General features: G+C 35.8%; 1 protein-coding gene across 3 annotated transcripts in view; it reads right to left on the minus strand.

The window, feature by feature from the left end:
• Window positions 1-12,542, minus strand: part of esyt2b (extended synaptotagmin-like protein 2b) — a 90,028-nt gene that overhangs the window by 9,202 nt on the left and 68,284 nt on the right. For all 3 annotated transcript variants that reach the window (XM_062021628.1, XM_062021627.1, XM_062021629.1), the window contains 3 exons: window positions 6,181-6,255; window positions 1,751-1,837; window positions 1,537-1,686 (listed from right to left, as the gene is read on the minus strand). In XM_062021628.1, coding sequence (XP_061877612.1) covers window positions 1,537-1,686; window positions 1,751-1,837; window positions 6,181-6,255 — 312 coding nt within the window. The remainder of the gene's footprint in view (window positions 1-1,536; window positions 1,687-1,750; window positions 1,838-6,180; window positions 6,256-12,542) is intronic.

The raw sequence follows: 12,542 nt of genomic DNA on the forward strand, positions 1-12,542 counted from the left end.
TCCAGTTCCTCTTTTTAACATGTTCGAAAAGGAGTAGGAAGAAGCAGAGCTTATTTAATCCTACCCCTTTTCTTTTACATAACAGTTGCTAAAACATTTGTTCACTTCCTGTTCTCAATTTATTCACAATATACTCCATAAGTAATCTCAATAAAAATAAATAAATAATAATTGGTGAAGTAAGTTACATTGCATATGATGAGATTAGTAAGATTATTTTGAGAAAGAATGAATGGATGGATGAAATACATTCAGAATGTTTATCATGGTTCTTCTTCTTTGTACTTTGTAAACACTTTAAGTTTGAAGAGTTTCTTAAAGTCAGGGGTGTCCAAACTTTTTCCACTGAGGGCCGCACACTGAAAAATCAAAGCAAGCGGGGGCCATTTTGATATTTTTTATTTAAAAAACCAATACAATATATGTATAAAAAATATACATTTAGGCCTCCACTCAAGCTTGATCCCGGGGACCCCAAAGGGTTTAGGTCAAAAAAATATAAAAAATGTGTCATTATTCAGTATTATTATTTTTATTATTATTCAAGTTCTAAATCTCTAGATCAACATTAGGTCTATCTGTCAATATAATGTTTTTAAAGATTTAAGTTGTATGCTCTTTTTGTCAAAGAAAACCCAGTTTTTTATGGAAAAAACACAAAATATGCAATATTTTCACCCAATAAAATTTTTAAGTGGAATATTTGACATTATATAATAATTGGAGCCTTAAAAAGGTCAATAACTCATAACACCATTGATTTTAATTCATTAATATTTTTTGAGCAATGACACTTAAAAACAAATCACACTAACATTATTGGGGATCCAAAAGGGTCCTACTCATTAAAGTGTTAAAAAAGAAATTATACATTTTTTTTACTGTTTACTTTTAACACAAAAATCTCAATAATCTCAACTTCAGATCTATCCGCCAATTATACATTTTATTGTTGTTTATGTTTTTTGTTTGTTCATTTGAGGCCCTACTTTAAAAAAAAACTGTTCAGTTTTTTATATGGCAAACACAAAATATGCAACATTTTCCCCAAAAAATATCTCAAAGTGGAATATTTAATGTGACGTAATTGGAGCCTTGAATAGGTCAATAATTCATAATGACATTGATTTTGATTCATTATTATTTTTTAAAGAAAGAAACAGCCTGCATGGCAGCTTTGTGTTATTAGAGTAAACATTGCAACATTTTCTTGTTACATTTCACCTGTTTGCTCTTTTATACCACTTTTTATGTTTTAAATTTTTTCCAATCTTATTTCCCCATATTTCTACACAATAACTCAGATATGGTAACACTAGCGAGCAGTAGAGAATATGAAGTGATTTTTGGTCTAGAACATGTTTTGCTTTATTCATTATTATTATGTCATGTGATGTCATGTGATGCGTTCTAACAGCAACCTTCACAAAGGGATTCAATATGAAAAGGTGAATCTGGTACTGAAATGCCAAAGTGAAAGTGCAGCAATCCGATCAATGGGAACATCATTGTCATGTTTTTCTTTCGCTACCGTACCCTCAGGGCCATTTTCAGTTTGATGCTGGAGCTGGGGCCGGAGTTCCTCAGCGGGAAGCACTGTGTCAGCGTCATGTCGTCCTCAGCAAGGAGACCGCTCAGGGGCACGCTCAGAGTCCCCAAAGTGCATTTGGCCTTGTCGTCTTTCACCTGCACACCGAGCGCAGTGAGCAATCGCGCTGCCAAGGAAAAGGAGAAAAGCGGCAGGTCTTACCTCCACCTCGAGCTCCTGCCTCCTGGGATTGTGAACGAGGAAGGAGAAAGAATCCTCCCACAAGGGCTCTTTGGTCTTGTAGCGGATCTTTAAGAGCAGATAGGAAGTGGTTGGTTAAAAGACTCGCTGATGGAACATTCACTAAGTCTCCATGCACCAAATTAATCAAAGAGTTTTTGTTTTTTTCATTTTCAGACCTACGTGTGAAGTCCAAGTGTCCATGCACTTTCTCTATTGGTCATACGCCATGTGCCTCCCGTACACTGGGGGGTGCTATTTCCTTTTAGCGCGGTTATATTAATTCCTTTTCCGGTTGACCTATGACATCACACTAGCCATCTGCGAATCTTTCAACTTGTTTTAAGTCAGGGGTCACCAACCTTTTTGAAACAAAAGCTACTTCTTGGGTACTGATTAATGCGAAGGGCTACCAGTTTGATACACACTTAAATAAATTGCCAGAAATAGCCAATTTGCTCAATTTACCTTTAACTCTATGTTATTAATAATTAATGATATTTACACTTAATTGAATGGTTTAAAAGAGGAGAAAACACAAAAAAAATGACAATTAAATTTTGAAACATAGTTTATCTTCAATTTCGACTCTTTAAAATTCAAAATTCAACCGAAAAAAAGAAGAGAAAAACTAGCTAATTTGAATCTTTTTGAAAAAAAAAAAATAATAATTTATGGACCATCATTAGTAATTTTTCCTGATTAAGATTAATTTTAGAATTTTGATGACATGTTTTAAATAGGTTAAAATCCAATCTACACTTTCTTAGAATATATAACAAATTGGACCAAGCTATATTTCTAACAAAGACAAATCATTATTTCTTCTAGATTTTCCAGAACAAAATTTTTAAAAGAAACTCAAAAGACTTTGAAATAAGATTTAAATTTGATACTACAGATTTTCTAGATTTGCCAGAATATTTTTTTTGAATTTTAATCATAATAAGTTTGAAGAAATATTTCACAAATATTCTTCGTCGAAAAATTACAAGCTAAAATGAAGAATTAAATTTAAATGTATTTATTATTCTTTACAATAAAAAAAATAAATTTACTTGAACATTGATTTAAATTGTCAGGAAAGAAGAAGAAGGAATTTAAAAGGTAAAAAGGTATATGTGTTTAAAAATCCTAAAATCATTTTAAAGGTTGTATTTTTTCTCTAAAATTGTCTTTCTGAAAGTTATAAGAAGCAAAGTAAAAAAATTAATGAATTTATTTAAACAAGTGAAGACCAAGTCTTTAAAATATTTTTTGGGATTTTCAAATTCTATTTGAGTTTTGTCTCTCTTAGAATTAAAAATGTCGGGCAAAGCGAGACCAGCTTGCTAGTAAATAAATAGAATTTAAAAAATAGAGGCAGCTCACTGGTAAGTGCTGCTATTTGAGCTATATTTAGAACAGGCCAGCGGGCTACTCATATGGTCCTTACGGTCTACCTGGTGCCCGCGGGCACCGCGTTGGTGACCCCTGTTTTAAGTGATGTCCGCTATAATATTGGCACAGATTACAAATATTACGTCTCTAATGGCTATGTTGATGTTAAATAGCAGACAGCATCAAGAAATGATCTTAGATTGCGCTACGAACATGACGCTACTACTAAGAATGTATCGGGGCAGATGCAAAGAAAGACCGGCGGAGGAGTTTTTTCGAAGGGATTTTCGGACGAAAATAATGGAAAAAAAAACTTTTTAATTAGAGATGTCTGATAATATCGTCCTGCGGACATTATCGGCTGATAAATGCTTAAAATGTAATATCGGAAATTATCGGAATCGGTTTCAAAAAGTAAAATTAATTACTTTTTAAAACGCCGCTGTACGGAGCGGTACATATCCGGTAAAACACGGACGTAGGGAGCAGTACAGAGCAGTTTCGTCTCCCAGTCGGCAGCCCCTCCCCTCTCCCTTCTCCCACACACAAACAGGAGTTGACGACTGCAGAAAGGGGGGTTTACTGGCGACGCTTGATGACCTCTTTAAACCGCTGCGAGCGCAACATAACAACAACAAGAGTGTGTTGTTGCCGGTGCTGTAGCCGTGGCTAACAAGCGAGCTTGCTCGGTGAATGACTAACGACACCATGTCTATGGTTTGGGATTATTATAAAGTGTCTCTGACGGATAAAAAACTGGCAATTTGTAATGACTGCAAAAAGTTGGTTATGCGAGGAGGAACCAAGACGTCTTCCTTTAATACGAGCAATTTGATCTCCCACCTCTTCAAGAATCATAAGGAGATACACGATGAATACAAGCGGAAGATGGATGTGAGCCCAGTTTACAATTTCCTGTTATACAGTATGCCAGGTAGTCGTGCACTAAATGAGGACTATGTTATTGTTTACTTTACTACTGTAGTATACTCTGGACTGAAGCTGTGTGCCTTCATTGTTTTTGTAGATGTTGTTTTGAGGCATGTTTAAAAAAAATAAAAAATAATGCACTTTGTGAAAGTCAAGGTATAGTATTTCCCATAGTTGTAGTGGGTATCAGGATTATCTCAGGGAGAGCATGTCCCAAATTCCAAGCTGCTGTTTTGAGGCATGTTAAAAAAAATAATGCACTTTGTGACTTCAATAATAAATATGGCAGTGCCATGTTGGCATTTTTTTCCATAACTTGAGTTGAAGTTGTTGTCTTATTTTGGAAAACCTTGTTACATTGTTTAATGCATCCAGCGGGGCATCACAACAAAATTAGGCATAATAATGTGTTAATGCCACGACTGTATATATCGAGTTGGACAATATCGAAATATCGGATATCGACAAAAAAGCCATTATCGGACATCTCTATTTTGAATGTTTTGAGTTCATTCAAAAGGCTTTGTGGATTGATGTAAAGAGTTTAAAATCCGAAGTAAAAGACCGTTCGTGCCCCGACTGATACTGTTGCAGATTAAGTTTGCTATTGTTCTGGACTATCTTGCCAGTTGTGCAGAATACAGAGTTATTGCTAAACAGTTTGGAGTGCACAAATGCAGCGTGAAGAGGTTTGTGGACGCCTTATTATTCACCTTTAATATACCTGCTTCATTAACTTTCATCTCATTCGTATTTCATTCGAGAGTCCAAATTAAGCCAGCATTTTACATTTCCTTAGCTACCCTTCTTAAATAAATCTCAGTTTATTTTCTTCTACCATCGATGGACTCCAAAATAGTCTCTTCTTTTAATATGTGAAGCAAATAAACAGGACAATTATTGCTACCTTTTTATTGAATGGTATCTGTATCCCGCGCGTTAAGACTGGCGCATGCGCGATACGAAGGGTCTTCTAGAGATCTGGGGCCGTACTTATCAAGCTTCTTAGAGTGCCATTTTACACTTAAGTCCTGAGAATTTGCGAAATTTAGTCCTACTCTCAAACTTAAGAATAAAAGCTTTTTATCAACGTTCTTAAGTCTAAGAGTCACTCCTACTCTCCACGATATTTAAGAGACCTTCAGAGGTGTCTTAAGTGGTTAGGAGTTGCCAGCAGGGGATGGCACTGAGGCGAGAGAGACGTGCGCGAACGTTCAGGGAACGGAACAATGTTTTTTGTTTTTTTATGACGAGCAGCTGATCAAACGGTATCGTTTAGACAGAGCGGATATTATTTTTGTCACAGATTTAATACTTTTTGATTCCTTGTTGATTTCTGCATGTGTCTGCAGTGGGCTAGTATACATAGAGCCACCCACACCAGTTTCAAATTAGTTGCCTAATTAATGAATTGGAAAGAAAATGTTATGACAGTAGCGTATGTGTGTGGCCGTGAGGTGAGTGACGTCAGTGAGTGTGTGGGCGAGAGAAGAGAGGGAGCGGTAGCGTGAGTGCCGGCGGGGACTAGTTTGTTTTGTATTATTTTGTAGTTTATTGTCAAAATATACACTCCCATTGTCCACTTAAATATTTCCAAGATATTTCTTTATTCTTAGACAACGGATTCCCTTCCGTGATTGGTCATTTCTATGGACACAGAAATGACGTCACCTAAAATTCCGTTTACGGCACATAGTAATGTCGTAATTCAGCTCTGAGTGTGACACTTAAGATTCAGTCCTACACTTCGCTGAAAGTGTGAGTAAGACGCTTGATAACTAACTTTTAAGTGCAGCTTTCAGCGAAGAATTTATTTACTCTTAAATCAACTCTTAGCAGACTTCTTAGGAGTAATTCTAAGAAGCTTGATAAGTACGGCCCCTGGTTTCCAATCGCATAATCCAGGTGTGGTAGTACGACTTTTCAAAAACTGAACACGATCAGATGAAGGTGTTTCCATGGGCTGTAGGAGGCTTATTTAGAGCCGAACTATTCAAGAAATCGGACTAATTTAGTGCATGGACACGCACTGACTGTTGCTTCGTCACAATCAAGTCGTTGGCCTTCACTCATTAAAGCACAAATAACTAAAGGAGACCTACCTTGCTCTCCTGTGTCTTGTGACCAACAGTCAACTGGACGTAAGGACTCGGCTCACTGCTGCTCTTCTTGGCAGACTTGAAAGAATCAGAGGGGGATTATGATACTTGTGTTGCAACATCAACAGTCCTACTGGAAGTATAAACTCTACCACAGCTATAATGTGAAGAGAACGGAAGTCTATTTGGTCCAAGAACCTTTTTTTTTCCCAAACCCAAAAGAAGCTAGTGACACAATTGAAATGATGCGAGGTATACCACATAGAAGACATTAAGGGTGTTTATAAATGTAATTTATTACATTTATAAACTTTATTACTGTAATTTCGTAATGCGCTCATGTTTTTTAGACAAAGCATTCCGTTCAATTCTATTCTACTAGCATTTGTGCTATTGAGACAAATACGTCACGCATACTTGCCAACCTTGAGACCTCCGAATTCGGGAGATTGGGGGGTGGGGAGTATATTTATAGTTAGAATTCACTTAAATTAAAGTATTTCTTATATATATATATATATATATATATATATATATATATATATATATATATATATATATATATATATATATATATATATATATATATATATATATATATATATATATATATATATACCGTATTTTTCGGAGTATAAATCGCACCGGAGTATAAGTCGCACCTGCCGAAAATGCATAATAAAGAAGGAAAAAAACATATATAAGTCGCACTGGACTATAAGTCGCATTTTTTGGGGAAATGTATTTGATAAAACCCAACACCAAGAATAGACATTTGAAAAGCAATTTAAAATAAATAAAGAACTGAGAACGTACCTGGTATGTTAACGTAACATATTATGGTAAGAGTCATTCAAATAACTATAACATATAGAACATGCTATACGTTTACCAAACAATCTGTCACTCCTAATCGCTAAATCCCATGAAATCTTATACGTCTAGTCTCTTACGTGAATGAGCTAAATAATATTATTTGATATTTTACGCTAATGTGTTAATAATTTCACACATAAGTCGCTCCTGAGTATAAGTCGCACCCCCGGCCAAACTATGAAAAAAACTGCGACTTATAGTCCGAAAAATACGGTATATGTATATATATGTATATATATATATATATATAGTACAGAACACAGTAATGAAAACACAGTTGTTTTACCAACTGTACTGTACTTGCTGCTTACTTAAAAAAAAAAAAACACTTACCTTTCACTATTTGAGTAGCCTTTGTTCTGCCATTTGAGTACTGGCGAGCGATCTCTGAATCCGGGAACATATCCTTCACGGATTTGTTGAAAACATCCGCAAATGAGAACGGGATGTTGACTATATCCATTCGGCCACCGTGTTATGGGTTATAGATTAACCTATGGATAACGGAGACATATATAATGGTCTCCTTTTCAGGTGAGAGGACGCTAAAGGCAGTGCCTTTAAGGCACTGCCCCCGATATTGTTTGTCCGGCTGGAAATTTTGGACATGACTACTTGCCGTAGTTTTGATGCAATGCATTTTCGGCCGGTGCGACTTATACTCCGGAGTGACTTATACTCCGAAAAATACGGTAATCCAAATAACTGCTTGAATAAAAGTAAGTATTCAGTGAAAAAACTACTCAAGTACTGAGGAACTGGTGAGTAACTTCTGATTTATTCAGTAGAGTAGCTATTTTTAATGGTACTTAAACTACAACCGTAGTTGGTGAGTGTGTGTTTTCATGTGTGTGTGCGTGTACTACAAAATAAACAAAAGATGCACATTTTACAGTCACTTATGACGTGCCAGGGCTAATGTTAGCATACGTACAGCTGAAACCAAAAAATGTATCTACAACTTGTTTTCTCTAGTTGGAAGTGGAATTCTACTGACAGATGACAAAAGCATGATACAGATGTTCTTTTCCTAAATAGTCACTTATGACGTGCCAGGGCTAATGTTAGCATACGTACAGCTAAAACCAAAAAATGTATCTACAACTTGTTTTTTTCTAGTTGGAAGTGGAATTCTACTGACAGATGACAAACGCATGATACAGATGTTCTTTTCCTAAATAGTCAGGTCTGACATCATGTCACTTTTTAAAAGTCACATGATTGCCATGCTTCGTTTGATTGATGAAATTAAGTCAAACATTACAAGTGCTGACGTTGGACTGGTGAAACTGGTGAGTCATGTGACAGTGCCCGCTGGAAGAAGTCTCCCGAATGACCTAAATGTAATGTTTCTTTGCGAGCAGTAATCAGTACATTATAAATACATATGGTGAAATGTAGCGCTCGGAATAAAACTCAAAGACACGGAATAAAAGTAGCTTTTCTTCTTCTCAAAAATACTCAAGTAAAAAGTAAGTAAGTACTGTATGTTGTATTTTAAAACTACCATTTACATTTTATCCAAAAAGTTACTTAAAGGAGAACTGCACTGTTTTCGAAATTTTGCCTATCGTTCACGATCATTATGAGAGACAAGAACATGTGTCTTTTTTTTTAATGCTAAAAAAAACAAGATGCGGCTAATGGGAGTCACCGTTGTAGTCTTCAAAGCCCTCTAAAACAACTTCAAAACCCTCCATCCAACATTTTATATGCACGCTGCAAATGTATGTATATATGTATATATATATATATATATATATATATATATATATATATATATATATATATATATATATATATATATATATATATATATATATATATATATATATATATATATACATTTCCGACTACCGGCAACAAATGTGTGTTCCTACTTCCGGAAACAAACGCGACTGTTTTCTAATCATGGCAGACTTGGTATCGGACAACGAAGACGACTATTTTTGGACCGATGAGGATTCACAACCTTTTTTTTTTTCAAGCTGAATACATGGAGGATGAACTACTGTTTATAGAAGCCCAGCAGGAAGAAGAGGGTGAAACGTTGGAGCAGACGGAAGCCGAGAGAGTGAGGTCGGCGTGACTTTGATGCTGTAAATGTGGAACTTGTGGAGCTCAGCTATTTCGACATTAATGGCGTGCTTACCCAAAATAAACCGGAAAAAAACGTCCCTAGCCAGCTGGACCAAACGCACAACTGTCTATTGAGTGAGTCACTATAATATTGACCATGATACACGCAGCACGTCATGCTTATTACAACTACAGTCCATACGCTGTCTGGCTAGCTGTGTACAAACAGAACATGAAATAATACTTTACAGCTACCGTAATATGATTGTTGATGTTTTTCAGTCAGTACAGATTGGTGTCTTATTGCATTGTATTGTGCATTATAGAGATGTCCGATAATGGCTTTTTTGCCGATATTCGATATTCCGATATTGTCCAACTCTTAATTACCGATTCCGATATCAACCGATACCGATATATACAGTCGTGGAATTAACACATTATTATGCCTAATTTTGTTGTGATGCCCCGCTGGATGCATTAAACAATGTAACAAGGTTTTCCAAAATAAATCAACTCAAGATATGGAAAAAAATGCCAACATGGCACTGCCATATTTATTATTGAAGTCACAAAGTGCATTATTTTTTTAACATGCCTCAAAACAGCAGCTTGGAATTTGGGACATGCTCTCCCTGAGAGAGCATGAGGAGGTTGAGGTGGGCGGGGTTTGGGGGGGCATATTGTAGCGTCCCGGAAGAGTTAGTGCTGCAAAGGGTTCTGGGTATTTGTTCTGTTGTGTTTATGTTGTGTTACGGTGCGGATGTTCTCCCGAAATGTGTTTGTCATTCTTGTTTGGTGTGGGTTCACAGTGTGGCACATATTTGTAACAGTGTTAAAGTTGTTTATACGGCCAGCTTCAGTGTGACCTGTATGGCTGTTGACCAAGTATGAATTGCATTCACTTGTGTGTGTGAAAAGCCGTAGATATTATGTGATTGGGCCGGCACGCAAAGGCAGTGCTTTTAAGGTTTATTGGCGCTCTGTACTTCTCCCTACGTCCGTGTACCACTTGTACAGCGGCGTTTTAAAAAGTCATACATTTTACTTTTTGAAACAGATACCGATAATTTCGGATATCACATTTTAAAGCATTTATCGGGCTGCCGATATTATCGGACATCTCTAGTGCATTACAAACAAAAATGCGCTTCGGGTGCTGACGTAGCTAGCTGATCTCTTGCTGTAGTTAGCTTTTATGGCAAATTCCATAGCACACCGATGTGTTACTACGCTAGGAAAAGTTCTTACAATACCAACGTCACTACAGCTTGGTTATTGTACAGGTTACGGAACGTAAATGAAGTATTGTTGGTGGTTTTTAAATGCATTTTAAAGTGATTTAGAGGTAGAATGGATTGCTCCATTTTATTTGCATTGCTAGCCACCAAGAACGAGACGATTTTTACATGTTAGACTGCTAAAAAAACACACACAAAAAAAAAAGAGTCTTATTGTCTCTCATAAGGATTGTGAACGATAGGCAATATTCCAACATAAGGTCACTTCCCCTTTAAGTAAATGTAGAACGTTCCTGTTAACCTCTAGAAATGGACAGAACTTTGTTTTCCAACCATGGGAGGAAGAAGAAGTGGATGACATTTATTGAATGAAAAAAATAAATAATCAAAAACATGACTGAACTTGTAGCCAACTTGGCAAAGCAGTTGGAGCGTAGCACTGCGAGTCTGCTCCATACTGAAGCAGATTGAGCCGATTATGCCAGCTATTATGCCAGCTATTATGCCGGCTATTATGCCAGCTATTATGCCGGCGAACATTTATTCATGGACATATGGAGAAACTAAATCTAAAAGTTGATTTATTTATTTTTTAAATGCATGTCATGTGTTGAAATTGTGCTGTTGATTTTGATTTTAAATTATTTTAAATCATTTCAGTGGGCGACGCTGTTTCGCATTACGAGTTTTTGAGGTCCGACCTGCGTCACAGAACCAAATAACCTTGTATCCTGATTAAATAAGGACAAGTCAAAAACATTGAATATAAATATGTAAATACTAGAGTACAAATTTGAACTGAACTGCACAATTCATAAGTCGTTTCTGGACATTGTAATAACTTATTTGTTAAGGTTCTATCGATGAAATGTACGACATTCCTTAATGTTGTTGAATTTAGCATGACCTAATATTAATAATAAATTGTATTTGCCAATTGTTGACAACGTGACATCTTATGAAAACATTACAAATGCTTTAAAATGCCTTTTCTAAGGCAAAAAATACGCTTACCATTTTGGTTAAATCCTGGGATAGTCACACAACTGTCACATGAGAACCACTTAAACTGTTTCCTACATACACGTCACTTAGGCTCCTTATGGGTTCCTTTTATAAGGCATAGTGTTTCAATGTATTTCTTTCAAACACTTCACCCAGCAGGCACAAGACATTGATACAACGTTGATTACACATGCATGTCCTTTAAAACGGACTTTGAAACAACCTTGCAAAATAGTTGTATTTGTAAATTGAGACAACGTTGATGTCTAACGTTGGATACACGTTGTTTGTTGGGAAATGACCAAATTTCAAGGGTCAAATCAACGTCGCAACATGACATTGAATAAACGTCGTCAAAAAGCATGTTGTTTCAACTTTCGGAATTTGTGTTGTAGAATTATGGTTGGGAAATGACCAACATTCAATGGTCAAATCAACGTCACAACATGATATTGAATAAACGTCGTCAAAAAGCATGTTTCAACTTTTAAATTTGTGTTGGAGAATTTTGGTTGGGGAATTTCAATGGTCAAATCAACGTCAGAACCCAACATTGATTAAAGCAGGGGTGCCCAAAGTGCGGCCCGGGGGCCATTTGCGGCCCGCAGCTAATTGTTTACCGGCCCGCCACACATTCTGCAAAAATTGCAAAATTGATAATATTGCAAAAATTAAAAAAAACATTTAAAAAAAGTGGAAAGAGGTGAAATCTAACAAGAAAAAGTTGCAGCTGCCATGCAGGCTGTTTTTTTTGTTTTGTCTTTTGTTTATTTTTATTTTTTTTGCCATTGCTAAAAAAAAAAAAAAAAGACTAAAAATCTATGTATTAATGAATTATTACTTAAAAAATATCACTTTAAAATGTTTTATGTGGGAAAAATATTGCATATATTGTGTGGTTGCCATTAAAAAAACACCAACATTTTATTTGACAAAAGAGCATAATACAAACAAAATAATAGTTCAAACGTAAAATCGACAGATATATCTGAAGTTGATCTCGTAATTTAAGTGTTAAAAGTAAAAAAAACTAATAAAAATGTATCACTTTATGAGTGGGGGACCTTTTGGATCCCAAATATATTTAGTAGGATTTTATTTAACTTTTCACTGTGATTACTCAAAAATATTAAAGACTTAAAATCAATGGTGTCCTGCATTATT

Source organism: Entelurus aequoreus, linkage group LG15, assembly GCF_033978785.1.
Source record: "Entelurus aequoreus isolate RoL-2023_Sb linkage group LG15, RoL_Eaeq_v1.1, whole genome shotgun sequence".
In the NCBI taxonomy this organism is placed as follows: Eukaryota; Metazoa; Chordata; class Actinopteri; order Syngnathiformes; family Syngnathidae; genus Entelurus; species Entelurus aequoreus.